Raw genomic sequence first — 18,640 nt, forward strand, 5'->3', positions numbered from 1 at the left:
TGTGCTTTCCTCCTCACAGTGTTGTGTTGCCCCGCTGGCGACGGTATTTACCACGCATGCGCACATCATTCTTTCTTTTTCCAGTGCAGCGGAGTCAAAACTCCCTAGTTTGACTCCAGGCTCCGGCTTAGGAGACTGAAAAGTCTACAAAATGGTCAGTACAGCGCCGCAATACTTCTATTATTATGTTCCCTAAAGGTTAATTATTTGTTTGGTGCCTTTACATTTTTGAGTGATGACCGATAATAAAAGGATGGCTTAAGATTTTCTCGGAGTGACAAGCGTCCAAACGTGGCCTTATGGCTGATTTCAAGCCCTTCCCACATGAGTTTCAGAGACGGATGCACACTGTGATAAATATTTGCAACATTATAGATGGTTTTCAGAATCTGACACGCTTTCAGAAAAGTACAGTATAGTATTAAACACCTGATCGAGTGTTTGCATGATGATAAATGTTAGCATGCTACACTTTATTGGAGGCCATTCAACCCTTTTCGGTTACACCGCGTCCGGTAGATTTAAGCCTGCAGGTTGAAGGTCTGAAGTGAATGGCTTTTTAAAACGTTGTGTTTCTTTTAGGGATTCGTTAAAGTAGTGAAGAACAAGGCCTACTTCAAGAGGTACCAGGTGAAGTTCAGAAGAAGGAGAGGTAAATGCAGAATTTTAAACAGTAATGTTATATAAAGTCATGCAGATATGCCTGATTTTCATTGTCTTTTTGCTTCCCAGAGGGAAAAACTGATTACTTTGCCCGGAAGCGCCTGGTTATTCAAGACAAGAACAAGTACAACACACCCAAGTATAGGATGATTGTCCGCTTCTCCAACAGGGACATCATCTGCCAGGTGGGTGCAAAGCTGTTCATTTGCCCTGTGACCAGTTAAAGAGTGCTCATGCAGTAGGACGTCCTAAAAAATGTTTCATGACCGTTCTCTGGGTTTATTTTTAAAGGGGTGGTTGATTCTGATTTCACTTAAGTTTGTATGTAGTGTTGCTGTTAGTGTGTAAACAACATCTGCAAAGTTACGATTCTCAACGTTAAATGCAAAGGGAGATATTTTCTTTTAAAGAAATCAGTTTAAGGACTACAAAAAAGGCTGGTAGGGACTACAACAAGTTTCTTCCTGGGTTTGTGACAACACAAACCCTAAAATTTACATAAACCCTGCCCTCGGGAACACACATCAAAGGGGGCGAGGCCATGTTCGGCTGCTTTAGAGCAGAGTGGTTGTAATAGTGTTGCCATGCTGTTATTTTCACCCCGAATACAAGTCCTCTTTGTTGGTTAAAATTATAATACTAATATAGCTCTCTGTGCTGCACTTTTTACGGAGGGCAGCTTTCTCAGTCTATGAGAATTCAATGCCGGTTCACTAGATTTTAAGCAAACATTTACCAGTTAAACAATTACTTTACATAAATGCTACAACGCAGTCATGTATTGTGCTGTGATAAAACCTTAAACATTAAAAAAACGTATCGACCACAAAAAAAAAACACAACAACAAAAAAAAAACATACAATTATCAATCATTCCACAAGAGCCGTGCTTGCACAGGATCTGCTCGATCCTATTCACTAATATTTTCTGGGTCTGATTCAGGCACATATTGATGGCAATATTGACGCCATTGTTTACCATACACCAGAGTATATGCAACTACCTGTTATGGCAAAGAGGTGTGGTGTTTCCAGACAACATGCACTAGGCGGTTAGTGAATCACAACACACTGGGCCAGCTAACCAATCTGAGCCCTTTGCGTATTTCTGAGGGAGGGGCTACATAGAACCAGGAACTCAACGGACCGTTTTTAGGACTACGGAAACAGCGGTGTAGAATAAAGGTAAAATATGTGAAAATAATGCATAAAAAAGCATAAACATGTTACACTGCACCCCATAAACAATGAAGCCTTCAAAAAAGCTGATCAACTACCCCTTATTGCTGAGCACAAAAAGTGATTGTGTGTGTGTGTACACACACACACACACACACACGTGTATTATATGTAAGAGCAATATCACACGATAAGCCGTACGATATGGCTGATATCAGCGTGGCGCCTGAGTGCAGTAGGTAATCACAGCATGCTGATATACAGCCTTATTGAACAGCAATGAGTGTGATATTGTGTTTATACAAAAGTTCGACAGCACGTGTGTGTGTGTGTGTAAAAAAAAAAAAAAAAAAAAAAAAGAAAAAAAAAAGACCACAACGTATTGTCTTTAAGAACCACCTTTTGTGCAGAACTTATTTTTTCCACCAATTAAAAAAACATCATTATAATATAACAAAAGATCAGCCTCTATTACTAAATCAAAAACATCACATTAGAGCTAGTAATGAAGGAAGATAAAGTCTATTACCTACATCTGAAACCAGCATTCATTCTTCAGGTCGAACTTATATTCATAATCACAAAATCAGTTTGAATGTTCACTGAGAAAAGCGATATCTTTGTCTCTGTACCTTTTAACAGTTAAAGGGTTAGTTCACACACAAATGTTGTTAAATGTGGTATTTTCACGTGCTTTCAGATCGAGAAGCATTTACTACACAGAGCCGTAGTTCACTGACAAGCTACGCAAACAGCTTTCATAATCCCAGAACGATTTATCTCGCGATTAAATCTCCCGAATAAATAACACTAGATTATGAACACTATTTGTATTGCTTGTCAGTGAATTACGGCTCTGTGTAGTAAATGCTGCTCAATCTGAAAGCACATGCTGGAGATTTACTACTAATCACAGAACCGGCTTTACTGACGAGATGTGCATGACAATCGCATTCGACTAATCGTGCAGCCCTAGCTCACATCTCCGAAAAGTCTAAACAAATTGTCAAATAGGCGCAATATTTATAGTCACACATACAAGGTCTAAACAACTACATTCTCACCTAAAAAAAAAAACTACATTACGTGAAACAATAACAATAACAGTAATGAAATTGTAAAATTATAGTGGGTTTGCTCTTCTGCCATTGGCGCTCACTGAGGCAAATGCTGCCTGTATAGATCCGACAACAAGTGAAATAATACAAACTGTGAAATGGTTAGAGTGCTGATACTACTGGAATATTGCAAAGCTGGAAAAGGTTCTCAGCCAATCAGATTTGAGAACCAGAACAAACTTGGTGTTATTTATATATAATGTGTGTGTGTATATATATGTATGTATGTATGTATATGTATGTGTATATATGTGTATACGTATGTAATAACCCTTATATACATAATAACCATTATAAAAAAATTTTCCTCTATAAATATTAGATATGCTAATTCACCAAAACTGTATGTATGTATATGGATTGGCGATATAACGGTAATTATCGTGATATAATTTTCCTCTGAAAATATTAGATATGTTTATGCACCAAAAGTGGAACGTAAGAGCACTACTTGTTTGAACCGTCACGTGTACCATTTATCTGCCTAGCTCAAAGTTCAAACAGCAGCTCAGTGCGAGCTTACTGGAGCAACAATACTGTCAGAAGGCTTTTCGATCTACAGATCGCCATTTATCATGGATTTACTGTAGTAACTAACTGCACCATGATATTGTGGCAGAATTGTGATTCATATTGAATTTTATTATATTGATGTAGACATGCATTAAAGGAGTAATGAATATAATTACAGTATTTTTGTGATTTAAAGCTATAGCATTTGTGCCTAAATGTATTTAGACTACAGTTTTTCATACAAATACCTATAAACCATAGTTACATTTTTACCATGGTATTGAGGTGCTATATGTGTGGTTTTAACTGTGGTCATCATTATCTAAATGTATGCTATTATAAAAAACAAAAAAATAATATAATAAAAAACAAAAATCAAAAAAATAATAAATAATAGAATAGAATTTAATAGAATAAAACTTCATGTAAAAATGAGGTTGTTACAATTTTATCTGCATTCTTACTCAACTGCTACTGCTAACTCAATCTACTGTCAAATGTGCATTTCTAAATTTCTAAGAGACGACCAAAAAAAATATATATACAGTCGTGGCCAAAAGTTTTGAGAATTACATAAATATTAGTTTTCAAAAAGTTTGCTGCTAAACTGCTTTTAGATCTTTGTTTCAGTTGTTTCTGTGATGTACTGAAATATAATTACAAGCACTTCATACGTTTCAAAAGGCTTTTATCGACAATTACATGACATTTATGCAAAGAGTCAGTATTTGCAGTGTTGGCCCTTCTTTTTCAGGACCTCTGCAATTCGACTGGGCATGCTCTCAATCAACTTCTGGGCCAAATCCTGACTGATAGCAATCCATTCTTTTATAATAACTTCTTGGAGTTTGTCAGAATTAGTGGGTTTTTGTTTTGTTCACCGCCTCTTGAGGATTGACCACAAGTTCTCAATGGGATTAAGATCTGGGGAGTTTCCAGGCCATGGACCCAAAATTTCAACATTCTGGTCCCCGAGCCACTTAGTTATCACTTTTGCCTTATGGCACGGTGCTCCATCGTGCTGGAAAATGCATTGTTCTTCACCAAACTGTTGTTGGAAGAAGTTGCTGTTGGAGGGTGTTTTGGTACCATTCTTTATTCATGGCTGTGTTTTTGGGCAGAATTGTGAGTGAGCCCACTCCCTTGGATGAGGAGCAACCCCACACATGAATGGTGTCAGGATGCTTTTACTATTGGCATGACACAGGACTGATGGTAGCGCTCACCTTTTCTTCTCCGGACAAGCCTTTTTCCAGATGCCCCAAACAATCGGAAAGGGGCTTCATCGGAGAATATGACTTTGCCACAGTCCTCAGCAGTCCATTCACTATACTTTCTGCAGAAGATCAATCTGTCCCTGATGTTTTTTTAGAGAGAAGTGGCTTCTTTGCTGCCCTTCTTGACACCAGGCCATCTTCCAAAAGTCTTCGCCTCACTGTGCGTGCAGATGCGCTCATACTGCCTGCTGCCATTCCTGAGCAAGCTCTGCACTGGTGGCACTCCGATCCCGCAGCTGAATCCTCTTTAGGAAACGATCCTGGCGCTTGCTGGACTTTCTTGGACGCCCTGAAGCCTTCTTTACGAGAATTGAACCTCTTTCCTTGAAGTTCTTGATGAACCTATAAATTGTTGATTTAGGTGCAATCTTAGTAGCCACAATATCCTTGCCTGTGAAGCCATTTTTATGCAACGCAATGATGGCTGCACGCGTTTTCTTTGCAGGTCACCATGGTTAACAATGGAAGAACAATAATTTCAAGCATCACCCTCCTTATTAACCTGTCACGTCTGCCATTCTAACCCAATCAGCCTGACATAATGATCTCCAGCCTTGTGCTCGTCAACATTCTCACCTGAGTTAACAAGATGATTACTGAAATGATCTCAGCAGGTCCTTTAATGACAGCAATGAAATGCAGTGGAAAGGTTTTTTTGGGATTAAGTTAATTGTCATGGCAAAGAAGGACTATGCAATTCATCTGATCACTCTTCATAACATTCTGGAGTATATGTAAATTGCTATTATAAAAACTTAAGCAGCAACTTTTCCAATTTCCAATATTTATGTAATTCTCAAAACTTTTGGGCCACAGATAATTAACTTTTCCAATGAACATGCAGAAACTAGGGTGTGCAATAGTGACAAAATTTTTTATCTCTATCTTCTGGAATTGTTGATAGAGATAATTAACTTTTCCAATAAGTTTACATTGATTTTTACCTTTTATGGGCATTTTTTACTTTAATACCAAAATTCCAATAACCTAAAACAAAATTAAACATATTCATCAAACTTAAAAATCAATAAATAAAAAAAAACAAAAATAAGACACTATAGGGCTGTTACCAATCAAATAAAACAGTATCAACAAAATTTGTTTGCAGTGCAAAGATTGGCACAGAATCTGCATCTGAAGTGGCAGGGGCCACTTGCGCTTTTAGGGGGCACACTTTTAAAATTAATTTAAACTTTCAGTATTATTAATTTAGTCAATTTTAACCATTTCATTTATCACTGTAAACTCTAGAAGTAAGCTGTAACAATGTAAACTCAAATAAATGTTTCATGTTTCTTTTCTGACAAATTTGTATTGTAGTGTCAGGGGAGTCATGCACTCATTATTTTTGTGGGGGGCATGAGTGAAGGGGGGGCCTCGTCATGATTGTCATGTGACACAGCAGCTATGATAGCACTGTATAACTGATACAAGTTTATTTTTTGCTTTTTATTCAAAATATTCCCAAACGTATTAACTGTATCACGAAATATTTTAATTCTCAAATACGTGTAAGTAAATGCATTTTGCACTTTTATAGATTGTTAGTTGATCTGTAGGCTAATGGGTGATGGGCAAAGTAGCCTAATAGTGTAATCTATTAACTATGCATAAATGGCATAAAATATATTTAATATAACTGACTTTGTATTTAATGTGAATTTAATAAAAACATCGTAAGTTACTAATTATAACACTTTCAGGGTACAGAAAGAGAGGAAAGAACATTTAGCTACATTATCAAAAACATTATCACTGACTTAAGTCTAGCCACAGTTCAAGCACTCTCAAAAACTCCCATTAAAATCACTGAAGCCATTTACACTGTGAAATTAATATCTTACTTACATTCGTACGTACATCTGCACTTTGTTTCTGAGAAAATTTGCCAGAGAGCAGAATTCAGTCAGCGAGCGTGCGCATTGAACAAAACTCTGGTGTTTCAGCGATGACTCATCTGAACGCCTCTGATTGGTCATTGCATTCATAAGCTCAACAAAATCATGTGTGATTGGTTATAATGTACAGCACTGTAAAAAAAAAAAAAAAAACATCTCTATTTTAATTCAACACATAGAAAACATATACTAATTTACAATACTGCCACCCACAACACAAACTGCAAAAACCACCACAAACAATACAAAACGAACAAAAAACCCTAAAATGTGATACGATTCCAAATTGGGGGGTGGGGGGGGACCAAAGCTTGTTGACACAGGGGTACTGGCCCCCCCTCGCCATATATGCGCATAAAATGTAGTTTTTGGAAATTGTATTGCAAAAATATGAAATGCATGTTCTCATTATTGTTTCATCACATGATTCAAGCTTGTCTTTGCGAGTTGAAAATGTTGATTTGTTGACAGTCAAAGGTGATTTAAGGTGTTTTTGATTTTCAGATTGCCTACGCCAAGATCGAGGGTGATGTTATTGTGTGTGCAGCCTACTCCCATGAGCTGCCCAAGTACGGCATCAGTGTGGGTTTGACAAATTATGCTGCGGCCTACTGCACTGGGCTGCTGCTGGCCCGCAGGGTGAGTCTCACTCCCGCCACTTATTTCCCCTGATATGAGTTTATTAAACTTTACCTTGCAATTCTAGTGCTACAAGAATTGCAGAGTGGATGCATTAAATTAATCTCTATTCTCCAGTCATTTGTCATTTTGATAGAATTTAAGAAATATGACTTTACAGGAACATTTCATATGCAGGAGATTGAATTAGTAAGATAAATTGCATTGCATTAATCATAATTGAAACAGCAGAAGTCTTGTGTGCATCTTCTGCACAAAGTAATGAGTGTCATACCAGAGCTCACTATCTCAAACTTTTTATTGGAATTAAATATTCATACTTAGAGGATTGTCACTCTATGGAAAGGTTAATCAATCCATATTTAGCAATGTCTTTCTTTTAATCTACTACTATATTTTAACCTCATTTTAGGCATGACATTAAACAATTTCGAAATTAAATGTATTGCTTTCTGCATTGTTTTTGCAGACTAAATGTTAGCTGCTAATTTTTTTTTGTGTAGCAATAAAATGTTGAATTTAATACCACAATCACAATTGGTGCATCCTAATTCGCGTTCTATTCATCCTGAATAGTAGAGATCGACCGACGATATATTTTTTTCCGACTAATAATCACCAACAATAGATTACTGCAGCAACCATCAAAAAAAAACCATGATAATATCTCCTCCTTGTTACACACATTACTGGAGTGGCTGAGAAGCTCCGCTGTCATCCGGTATGAGAGCAAGAGCGGCCTCTAGAGGCAAATCACTGTCGTCACATGCTGTTTGTTTTGATGTGACACTGAGCGCTGCACAGAGCAGGACACTTCAGATGCGCCGATTTAAAACACAATGAAACCGTGTGTACACATACTGTAGTGCATGTTTTCATGGCATTACTGAGTAAGTAATTTGTTGACTAGATGCTGCAATAGTGGAGAAAGAACAGCAGTATGTTTGCTATCCAGGCTGAGAGGACACGAACATTAGCAGCACCTCAAATGGTTAAAACGTGACCAAAACACACGCAAATCTGACCCAAATGTTTAATTTCATGATTGTTACCATATATTTGCATATATCTAGCTGGTCACATTAATGCATTTGTTATCCAGTGAAGTTGCAGATTTAAAACTTATACTATTAGCCCCAAACAAATTTAAACATAATAACAGAGCGCCATTCACAGTTATACATTAAATTACATTGTATTTGTCCTAAATTGTTGTTAATGTACTTAATAACTTCAACCTAGGCTGTAAAATTGTGTATTGTGCATTTCTTAGTGAAACATTTGTCTTTCTGTGGCTCTAATAAAGTCTATGCTTCATATAGGGAGCTATACTAAAGATGGCACTTTCTCTTTCCATTTGCTCAGTTTTTTTTTTTTTTTTTTTAAACACTGAACTTAGGCGATCACTAAATGTTTTGCAGCCCATTTATACATCCACTGAGCCCTCTTACAATCCATTCATCCGTAACTGTTAATACCAGGAGTAAATGGGCCCCTTAGCAATTCTGAAACGCTTTAACGAATTAATCCAGCATAATTGATACAAAGTCAAAGGGCTGGTTATAACTGGTCCACTGTGTGCTCTCTTCCAGCTGCTGAACAAATTTGGCCTTGACAAGGTGTATGAGGGCCAGGTGGAGATCACCGGGGATGAGTTTAATGTGGAGAGCATTGATGGGCAGCCAGGAGCTTTCACCTGCTACCTGGATGCAGGCCTGGCCAGAACCACCACTGGCAACAAGGTGTTCGGAGCCCTGAAGGGAGCAGTGGATGGAGGTCTCTCCATTCCTCACAGGTAGATCTTCCCTCTTACTGTTTACTTCCAAATGTGCCCAAAACATTGGGTCTGAGCAGTTTGTTCTAGTTTTCCTATTTCGTATTCTGTCTGCTTGATGATGACACCGTTTGAAACTGAGCAGCTTGTAGTTGAAGTGATATCATAGTATTTCAAGACGGGAATGATTTCTAGACTTGTTTACATTGGAAGCATCAAAATGTTCACGTGTTCTGTTCATTAATACTGAGTGTAATTGGAATCTTGTCTTGCATATGAGTTTTTAATCTTTGTCTTAGCACCAAGCGTTTCCCTGGCTATGACACTGAGAGCAAGGAGTTCAATGCAGAGGTCCACCGCAAGCACATCCTTGGCCTGAACATCTCAGAATACATGAGCAACTTGATGGAGGAGGATGAGGAAGCATACAAGAAACAGTTCTCTCGCTTCATCAAGAACGGCGTTACCCCTGATTCAGTATGTGCTGAGCGTTTTTTTTTTTTTTTTTTTTTTTTTCTTTTCTTTTCTTTTACAACGATTTCAAAATGTGAATCCAGCTGTAATAGATGTTTGATGCTTGAATTGTGAAAAGATCTGTTCAATCTCAGATTTGGATGTAACTCTACCCAAAAAATAAAATTCTCCCATTTACTCTCTCATGCCATCCTAGATGTGCATGATTTCTTCTGTTGAACAAAGATTTTTAGAGAAAGAATATCTGTAAGACTTGCAAATATTCATGGGTTTCCTTTTCACAATTACTTGAAAGTTAAATATTTTTAATTATTAATTATTTTAAATTTTTTATTACAGTATAGCTGTATTGCAATATAGTTGTCTGCTATATAGCTGTTACAAATAGTAGTTTTATTAATCATGACAGTTTTACTATATTCTAATATATTTCTTCCTCAGATGGAGGAAATGTATAAAAAGGCACACGCAGCCATCCGGGAGAACCCAGTGCATGAAAAGAAGCCCAAGCGGGAAGTCAAGAAGAAGAGGTATAAACCTTTCCTTTGGTTGCTTCATGTCTTGTGCTCTCTGGAAATGTTCATAACCATATTACAGACTTGGAGGCGTTTTGTTTTTGCTCAAGTATTGACATTTCAACTGTTTAGAACTGACATTTGATGTCCACAGTAACTGTTCTGCTGCTTGATGATGATACCCTTTCAGACTGAGCAAACTGTAGTTGGTCCTTCATTTGCACAGTTGATGCAGGCATGTTTCAAGACGGATCTGAGAGCAGCTTTGGTTAATTGTTGGGCATTTAGAGTCAGGAGAACCATCATAGGAGTTTTTATTGTTTTAAACCGTCTACTCTGGAGTTTTTTTCAGAACAGGCATACATTTATGGTAGCTAGACTGCAGAAAACATTAATAAATTATACTTGGGACTAAATAAATCACTGAACTTGGCTAATGCTCGTTTGGTTAGGGAAAACATGGGTAGTCTCACCTACTAAATGATTGTTTAATTGAAATGTAGTGCTAAGGTTAAAAGTCCTGGGAGAAATTGCTTGCTACTTGTTTGCTGAAATCGAGTGGTTCTTTTTCTAGATGGAACCGTGCCAAGCTCACACTGGCTCAGAGAAAAGACCGTGTTGCCCAGAAGAAGGCCAGCTTCCTTCGGGCTCAAGCTGCAGAGGAGGACTAGAGTGTGCTCTTGCTTTTCTCCTCAATTGTGCAGAAATACTTTGTTCTAATAAATATATGAAAAAAGACTCTTGTGTCTGTCTGATTGCTTGTTATATTGAGTAGGAGGCTGTGCGTGATTTGCAAACGTTTAGGATAATTTATGCGTAGTTCCTTGTAGCACCTGTGTGATTTTAGGGAAACGTTAGAATTTACAGAACTAAACAATGGCAAGATCTTTTCTGTCCTTTATACATAAACACTGTTCTTGGTACGAATGAATAAACCAAAAACACAGCCAGACATGAAGTTCAAAATACACTTTTAAACATTGTAAAGGGCCCTGAGTCCTAACTTGGATAAGGGTATTAGTGTATATAACAATGCTTTTATATACCAATGCATTTAAAACAAAGATGAAATGTAAAAATGAAGCACGTACTTGACATTAACTGAAAATGGCCTGTCAAACATAACATTCAAACTTCTGCACACATCTTGTCTCTTTAAAACAAGGATAAGTTGCTTTTGTTTGTGGCAGTTTGACTTCAATTGAAAAAACTGACAGCATAATTGTTCTAACCTATTGTACTGAGTAACACTGTTCAGTCTAAAAAATTATAATTCATGCAAATCATTTTCAGATCCTTTGTAGTTAAATTGGAAGGATAGAAGTGTTCTGAAATCTGAATTGTGTATCTTCTGACTAGAGCAGGGGTTCTCAAAATATCTGATGCCAAGTCCTCTCTAAATTATCGCTGTTATAAAATATGACATTGGTGTATATTTTCTCATATGAAGAAATGTAATCATTGTTCTAAAGCCAAAGCATGATATTAGAAGATTATATGAACTGTATTACTTTGTATTAGTTTAAAATTGTTTAGATTTTATTATTATTATTAATAATAATAATAATATATGTATACACCTTTAAAGTAAAATCCAGAATTAAAACCTGGACTGTCAGTAAAATAAAATAATTTAATGTTTTCTGACCATTCTTTAGAAGTCATCATAGAAAATTTAAATCAAATTTTAAAAAAAGTTAAACCTATTTCTCAAGTTATCTTAGACTGTCCTAAAAATACATTTAGTAAAAATCCATTTTATTCTGTCAAATCAGGGGTCCTCGTCTCTGTTTGAAAAACTGGACTAGACACAGTTTGATTGTCTCAGTTCTCTGAACAATAATCGGCATGGAGAATTAAAATTTGGCATTTGTTCTTGGCAGTGGAGGACATGCATTAGCAGAGGCAGTATCTCTGCAGCTTAAGCTTTTATAATTTGGGATTGAGTCAAGATTGGGTAATCTTACAAAAAGTGCCACGAAGGCTATGACGGTACTCTGCAAATGCAGGTCAAAAATAAAAGTATGTAACGAAATTTTGAGTCGTCCAATTTCAATCAGTCAGTCCCAGTGTCTTGTTCATCTATTGTTCTGTTTAGAAGTACAGTAACAGTTCTGCGCATCATTACGAGTCCTTTGTATGTGATATTTTCTTCCAAAGCAGAGTTTTGAGGTTGTTGAGAATCAAGGAATGTTCCATTTCCATCTGTTCGCTGGCGCCTTTGAGAGCGATGCAGGCGTACAGCTGTTTCTCCAGTTCGTCTTTAATATCTGATGGTGCACCATACAGAAGATAGTCCTTCAGTGTGCTACATACTTTAGCCAGATTGGGCTGTGTGACCTCCGTAGTGCAGCGGTGTTTAGTGAGATCACAGGAAGTGAGGCAGTCCTGGCCATACATACAGTCACTGTCCTCTTCGCACCGCCTTTCACGCATCACTTCCTGAAAAGCAGCTTCGGGGACAATACGCCTTGCATCTACCACCTTTATATCGTGGCGCTCTGTATAACCAAACCCTGCAGCACTTACATCGCACATGAGAAAACTACCAAATGTGCCATGGAAGACGTCCTCAACGAGCTCAAACAGGCCGATGCCAATCTTAGCCTTGCGGGGCCAGGAGGGGGCGGCCCACTGGTCGATGCTCCGTCGCAGGCTGGCTGGAATCCACAGCTCTACCATCCACGGAAGGCTGACGCCATAGAGTGGTACATAAGGCACCTTTTCCATCACATACAAGTCCCCACAGAAGCCCAGCAGTCTGGGAGTGTGCTCTCGGTCCTGTAGAACGATGGACAGCAGGAATTCATTCAGCTGCAGTAAAGCCCAAGCTGAATGTGCTTCTGACAGCGAGATCTGGCCATCCTTGTTGCTGTCTGCAACTCCAAGCACAAGGGTCACCAAATCTGCTAAGCTGGCTTGGTCTCCTACTTTTGTCTGCAAGGGGAAAAAGTGGCATTGTAATGAGTTAATAACAGATGTCTGGAAGAGATGCAGTTTGTCTCTGTATAAAAGGTCTTCCAGGCTATGAAAATATCTCTCTTCATGCCAAATTCATGGAGAATAAGTAATGCATGTTTTACATAAATTTACAATTTAAAATGGGTTTAAGGTGTAAACAAATGATTTTCAACAGCTTCAGACCTTAGTTTGTCAGTGCATATACATTAGTGCAGAGATTTTCTAATTCGTTTCCTTTAATCAAATTTCAAATAATTATAATTATTTATACTACTAATGTTATTATATTTTAGATTATTATTATTTCTAACAATATTAATGTCACAATCAAATGTTTACAAGATCAAAATTAGAAAAAGTGTAAATAAATAGATGATTTAATACCTCTATTTGCATGATCATCAGGGCCCCAAAGATTTGCGATATGCCACAAAGTATTCTTAATCATTCATGCAGCCTAATAGATTATTTAAATTACAGACAGAGTTAGAACTAAACCTGCCAGGAGCTGGGCTGAGCACACTTTATTTACATGTTTTTAAAGGGGACATCAAATGCAAAATTCACTTTTACATGGTGTTTGCATATACAGGTGCTGGTCATATAATTAGAATATCATCAAAAAGTTGATTTCTTTCACTAATTCCATTCAAAAAGTAAAACTTGTATATATTAATTCATTATAATATACAATTTTGATGATTATAACTGACAGCTAAGGAAAATCCCCAATTCAGTAGCTCAGAAAATTAGAATATTGTGAAAAGGTTCAATACTGAAGACACCTGGTGCCACACTCTGATCAGCTAATTAACTCAAAAAACCTGCAAAGGCCTTTAAATGGTCTCTCAGTCTAGTTCTGTAGGCTACACAATCATGGGGAAGACTGCTGACTTGACAGTTGTCCAGAAGACAACCATTGACACCTTGCACAAGGAGGGCAAGCCACAAAAGGTCATTGCAAAAGAGGCTGGCTGTTCACTGAGCTCTGTGTCCAAGCACATTAATAGAGAGGCAAAGGGAAGGAAAAGATGTGGTATAAAAAAAGTGTACAAGCAATAGGGATAACCGCACCCTGGAGAGGATTGTAAAACGAAACCCATTCAAAAATGTGGGGGAGATTCACAAAGAGTGGACTGCAGCTGGAGTCAGTGCTTCAAGAACCACTACGCACAGACGTATGCAAGACATGGGTTTCAGCTGTCGCATTCCTTGTGTCAAGCCACTCTTGAACAACAGACAGCGTCAGAAGCATCTCACTTGAAAAAGGACTGGACTCCTGCTGAGTGGTCCAAAGTTATGTTTGCTGATGAAAGTAAATTTTGCATTTCCTTTGGAAATCAGGGTCCCAGAGTCTGGAGGAAGAGAGGAGAGGCACACAATCCACATTTCTTGAGGTCCAGTGTAAAGTTTCCACAGTCAGTGATGGTTTGGGGTGCCATGTCATCTGCTGGTGTTGATCCACTGTTTTCTGAGGTCCAAGGTCAAAGCAGCCGTATACCAGGAAGTTTTAGAGCACTTCATGCTTCCTGCTGCTGACCAACTTTATGGAGATGCAGATTTCATTTTCCAACACGACTTGGCACCTGCACACAGTGCCAAAGCTACCAGTACCTGGTTTACAGGACCATGGTATCACTGTTCTTAATTGGCCAGCAAACACGCCTGACCTTAACCCCATAGAAAATCTATGGGGTATTGTGAAGAGGAAGATGCGATATGCCAAACCCAAAAATGCAGAAGAGCTGAAGGCCACGATCAGAGCAACCTGGGCTCTCATAACACCTGAGCAGTGCCACAGACTGATCGACTCAATGCCATGCCGCATTGCTGCAGTAATACAGGCAAAAGGAGCCCCAACTAAGTATTGAGTGCTGTACATGCTCATACTTTTCATGGTCATACTTTTCAGTTGGCCAAGATTTCTAAAAATCCTTTCTTTGTATTGGTCTTACGTAATATTCTAAGTTTCTGAGATACTGAATTTGGGATTTTCCTTAGTTGTCAGCTATAATCATTAAGATTAAAAGAAATAAACATTTGAAATTTTCTGTGTGTAATGAATGAATATAATATACGAGTTTCACTTTTTGAATGGAAGTAGTGAAATAAATCAACTTATTGATGATATTCTAATTATATGACCAGCACCTGTAAATGTCTTAGCAGTGTGGGACTGATTTTTTTTTTTTTTAAACCCCAAAAAAACTTGTGGTCTGAATCATCAAGCTGTTTTGATTTTATGAGGAAAATTGTGGTAATTTTGGTCATCCAGTGTCCCCTTTAAAAGTATATAATATTAAAGCAATGCAAATGGATATATGATTACATTAATATTGTATTTCAGTATGGCATGGGATTTGACACCTTTAGATGGCTGAAGACCATCTCTTTGAACTTCTCCATTGATGTCCCTTTGGTTGGCCTGTTAAAGGAGGCAGATTCTTTTCGGGGCTCCAGTTCTATACCCAGATCATAATGAGGGTTCTCCTCCATCTGGCACTTTATGATTCCTTCCATATCCCCCCAACTGCCAGAATATACCTAAACAAAGAAGGTGGGAAGTGTAACAGCAGTTACAACAAAACAATACTGAACAAAAAGAAACTACATCCTTATTACTAACCAAAAGCATGGTTCAGTAGATAACAACTTAATGAGATCAGACAAGACTTACAGTGTTATATTAAGAGCACCTAGAGTCTGTTGTGTCTGACCTGATTGCTGGGTTTGGCAGAGAGACACTTTCCCAAGTAAATAGTGTCCTTCTCGCACAAGCTGTTGCAGGCTGAACCATCGATCACCCCCTTCTGGAATTTATCGCACTGGAAAGACATGGAGAAACACATATGTTAGAGCCTACGCTGCATTATTCATTTTATTCCATGATACAGTACTCCCCAAAGATTGCCTGATCCATTTCTATAGTCAGTGCCTCTTATGTAATCACTCTCCACTAGATGGCTCCCTTTAGAAAACAATGTTTGCAAAAAGCATAATAGCTGTAGAGGTGCACCAAGTAATTTTCCCTGTTTAAAAAAAAATTATATATATCCACAGTATTGAATCAGCATCAAAATTGTGTGCCATTTGGTTCAGAAAATACTTAAAATCTAGCTAAGAACTGAAAACTCACAATAGAGTTCTTGCACTCGTGTCCACGGCACAGCTCTGTGTATGAAGAGTATTCCACATACACCACCCAGCTTCCCACGAAAACAGCCAACCAGGAAAAAAACAGGTACTTCATGTGTAGGTAGGAGAACCGGGCCTGTGCACAAACAGAAATAAACAATGTAACCATGCAAAAAATGCTTTCCTTTAACAAAATATCTCCAAATGTTAACTGAAAAACATTTTTAAAAAAGGGTTTTTTCATATTCATATACTAATCATTCTTCATTCTAAAACTATTTTTAATAGATGCTACATCTGCTGAACACTTTGACTGTTACAGACTATGCAGTCAAGGTTAGATGTAAGTACTAGGCAGTTTTGAAGGTGCTTGTGTGCTGATGTGCACTGATTATGAGCCAATACAGTTTGCTCGAGGTTCTTCTGCAATGGTGGTGATAAGGAGCAGGACTTCTAAAAAACAGATGAAAAGAACATACTGTAGCTCAGAGAAAAGATGTTTCACAAATCTAGGTTTAAGTTCCACATTCGGTGCAGTTTGTGTAAGAAAAATTACATTTATTAATCATAACTTTCTAGTTTTCTACAAATAAGGACAATGCTAAAATGTATGTATTTATAACATGACCAAACAATATCATTTATTTAATTCATTTAACCTATGAGGGATTAAACCCAGGAAAATCCTATCATCTTTTATTTATGTGTGACCTTTTAAAGCACAGAACAGTGGGGAACTATCATCTTGACAGCCACACAGGATGTGTGATCCACTATAAATAGCCCTCTCACTTCAACCACTGAGGGCGCTTTATGAAATATCATTTTCACCTGATTTCTAGCAACAGAGGTCAGAACTGATCACAGACTTATGATGCAACAGGATTTTTTTTTCCAAATCCTGACCATTTCCCAGATGCACGCTTCTCTGACAGAGTACTTGAGTCTGGTAACTCTCTTATTTCCTGCAGGCAGAATTTCCATTGGACATGAGAAACAGAAGCGTCCAATGCATGTTACAGCTTCATCTTCAAATCATTGCAAATGTTTGAGAGCTGGAGTCAAAGCTTGCCTGAAACTACAAGCAAACATTTGAGTGAATGGGGTAGCACACAGCCAGCTAATTTCAGCACCCTCGTGGCTCTCCATGGACTGACATTTCCTTATCTGCAAAATCTGAGCTGACAGGACCTCTCCTCCGGCATGAGGAGGAGGAATGGGTCGTGTAGCTGAGCGTGATAACCTGCAGTAGCTCCATGAGAAACAGTGTAGACCTGGTGTCTATTGTTTTGTGTTTTAGGAGGCACTTTGTGTGAAACTTGAAGTTGTTTGCCAAGTGCTTTGCCACCTGAATAAATAGTTTGTTTACGTTGATCTTCATGCAAACACATTCACCCAGAGCAACAGGAACAAAAGCCAACAATAAGGAAGAAGACGCCAGTATGGGAACGTAACATGAAAAACAACATCCCCACTAACAAAACTGATCTATAAAAAATAGTACCAATAATAACAGTGTGTTGTTTTTGACATGTACCAAATTGGAGTACCATTTAAATACCAGTGTGAAAGTTCAATGCCCAAATTGAAGCCAAGTATAATGTAAAGGTGATCATATCTAACTCTTTTTTGGTTTGACCTGGAAAGCACACATCCTAACCAAACCTCAGAGGAACAGTTTGCTGAACTTTGCTTGGCTCAGTGCAAACATCTATACTGCCTGCAAAATTTATAAGAAATGCTAAATTATTAATCACAGCGATTGCAGCCATGCATCTCTGTATTAGTGTAGCTAGTGTTTAACTACTGTGTGTATGATAGTCCTGACCTGCACAATAAAATCATGAAGTAGAGTGGGGTCACATGATGGCATGGGTATGAATATACCAAATGAGTTTTTAGGTTCAATCCCAAGTACAGATGTTCTCACATTAAAACCTTTTTATATATCACTGTACAGGTGAGCACTAGTACTTTGTCATTTAATTCAGTGTAAACACTGAATTTTGAAATTGTAGTGGACCAATAATTCATCATTTCGAAATGGTCAAAAATTTGCATTAGCCGATAACATATATAAAATATATATATATATAAATAGGAGCATTCCGTGATGTAAGCCCATTTCTGATGTAAATATATATTTATCTATTATATAGTGAATATATATATAATATATATATATATATATAGGAGCATTCTGTCAGCTCATTGCCATGGCGACAACTCATCTGGGCCCTATATATAGGCTATATATATATAGTGCTGCTTGAAAGTTTGTGAACCCCTTCAGAATTTTCTATATTTTTGCTTAAATATGAAATAAAAGATCATCAGATTTCACACAAGTCCTGAAAGTTGACAGAGAATCCAATCAAATAAATCAGAAAACCATTTCTAAAGAGTTTGGACTCAACAAACAAACACATGATTGTGTACAAATGGAGGAAATTCAAGACCATTGATACCCTCCACAGGAGTGGTCGACCAACAA

At 37.7% G+C, this 18,640-nt stretch overlaps 2 protein-coding genes across 3 annotated transcripts in view; one reads left to right on the top strand and one right to left on the bottom strand.

The window, feature by feature from the left end:
* On the top strand, window positions 1-10,788 carry rpl5b (ribosomal protein L5b). The gene is made up of 8 exons (XM_042758278.1): window positions 1-154; window positions 583-652; window positions 733-848; window positions 7,153-7,287; window positions 8,880-9,082; window positions 9,361-9,538; window positions 9,977-10,065; window positions 10,625-10,788. The coding sequence occupies exons 1-8, from the start codon at window positions 152-154 to the stop codon at window positions 10,719-10,721; spliced, it is 891 nt and encodes a 296-aa protein (XP_042614212.1). The 5' UTR covers window positions 1-151; the 3' UTR covers window positions 10,722-10,788.
* Window positions 10,674-18,640, bottom strand: part of dipk1ab (divergent protein kinase domain 1Ab) — a 22,811-nt gene continuing 14,844 nt past the window's right edge. For both annotated transcript variants that reach the window (XM_042758276.1, XM_042758277.1), the window contains exons 3-6: window positions 16,148-16,282; window positions 15,729-15,836; window positions 15,379-15,555; window positions 10,674-12,987 (exon numbers count right to left, since the gene is read on the bottom strand). In XM_042758276.1, the coding sequence (XP_042614210.1) occupies window positions 12,175-12,987; window positions 15,379-15,555; window positions 15,729-15,836; window positions 16,148-16,282 (1,233 nt within the window). In that variant the 3' untranslated portion in view covers window positions 10,674-12,174. The remainder of the gene's footprint in view (window positions 12,988-15,378; window positions 15,556-15,728; window positions 15,837-16,147; window positions 16,283-18,640) is intronic.

This window comes from Cyprinus carpio, chromosome A6 (assembly GCF_018340385.1).
Source record: "Cyprinus carpio isolate SPL01 chromosome A6, ASM1834038v1, whole genome shotgun sequence".
NCBI lineage: Eukaryota > Metazoa > Chordata > Actinopteri > Cypriniformes > Cyprinidae > Cyprinus > Cyprinus carpio.

What these genes read in the sequence shown, in the direction of transcription:
- rpl5b (XM_042758278.1), top strand. An exon ending in GAAGTTCAGAAGAAGGAGAG is followed by an intron (nt 653 to 732) that starts GTAAATGCAGAA and finishes TTTGCTTCCCAG; the next exon opens with AGGGAAAAACTGATTACTTT. An exon ending in ACGGCGTTACCCCTGATTCA is followed by an intron (nt 9,539 to 9,976) that starts GTATGTGCTGAG and finishes TTTCTTCCTCAG; the next exon opens with ATGGAGGAAATGTATAAAAA.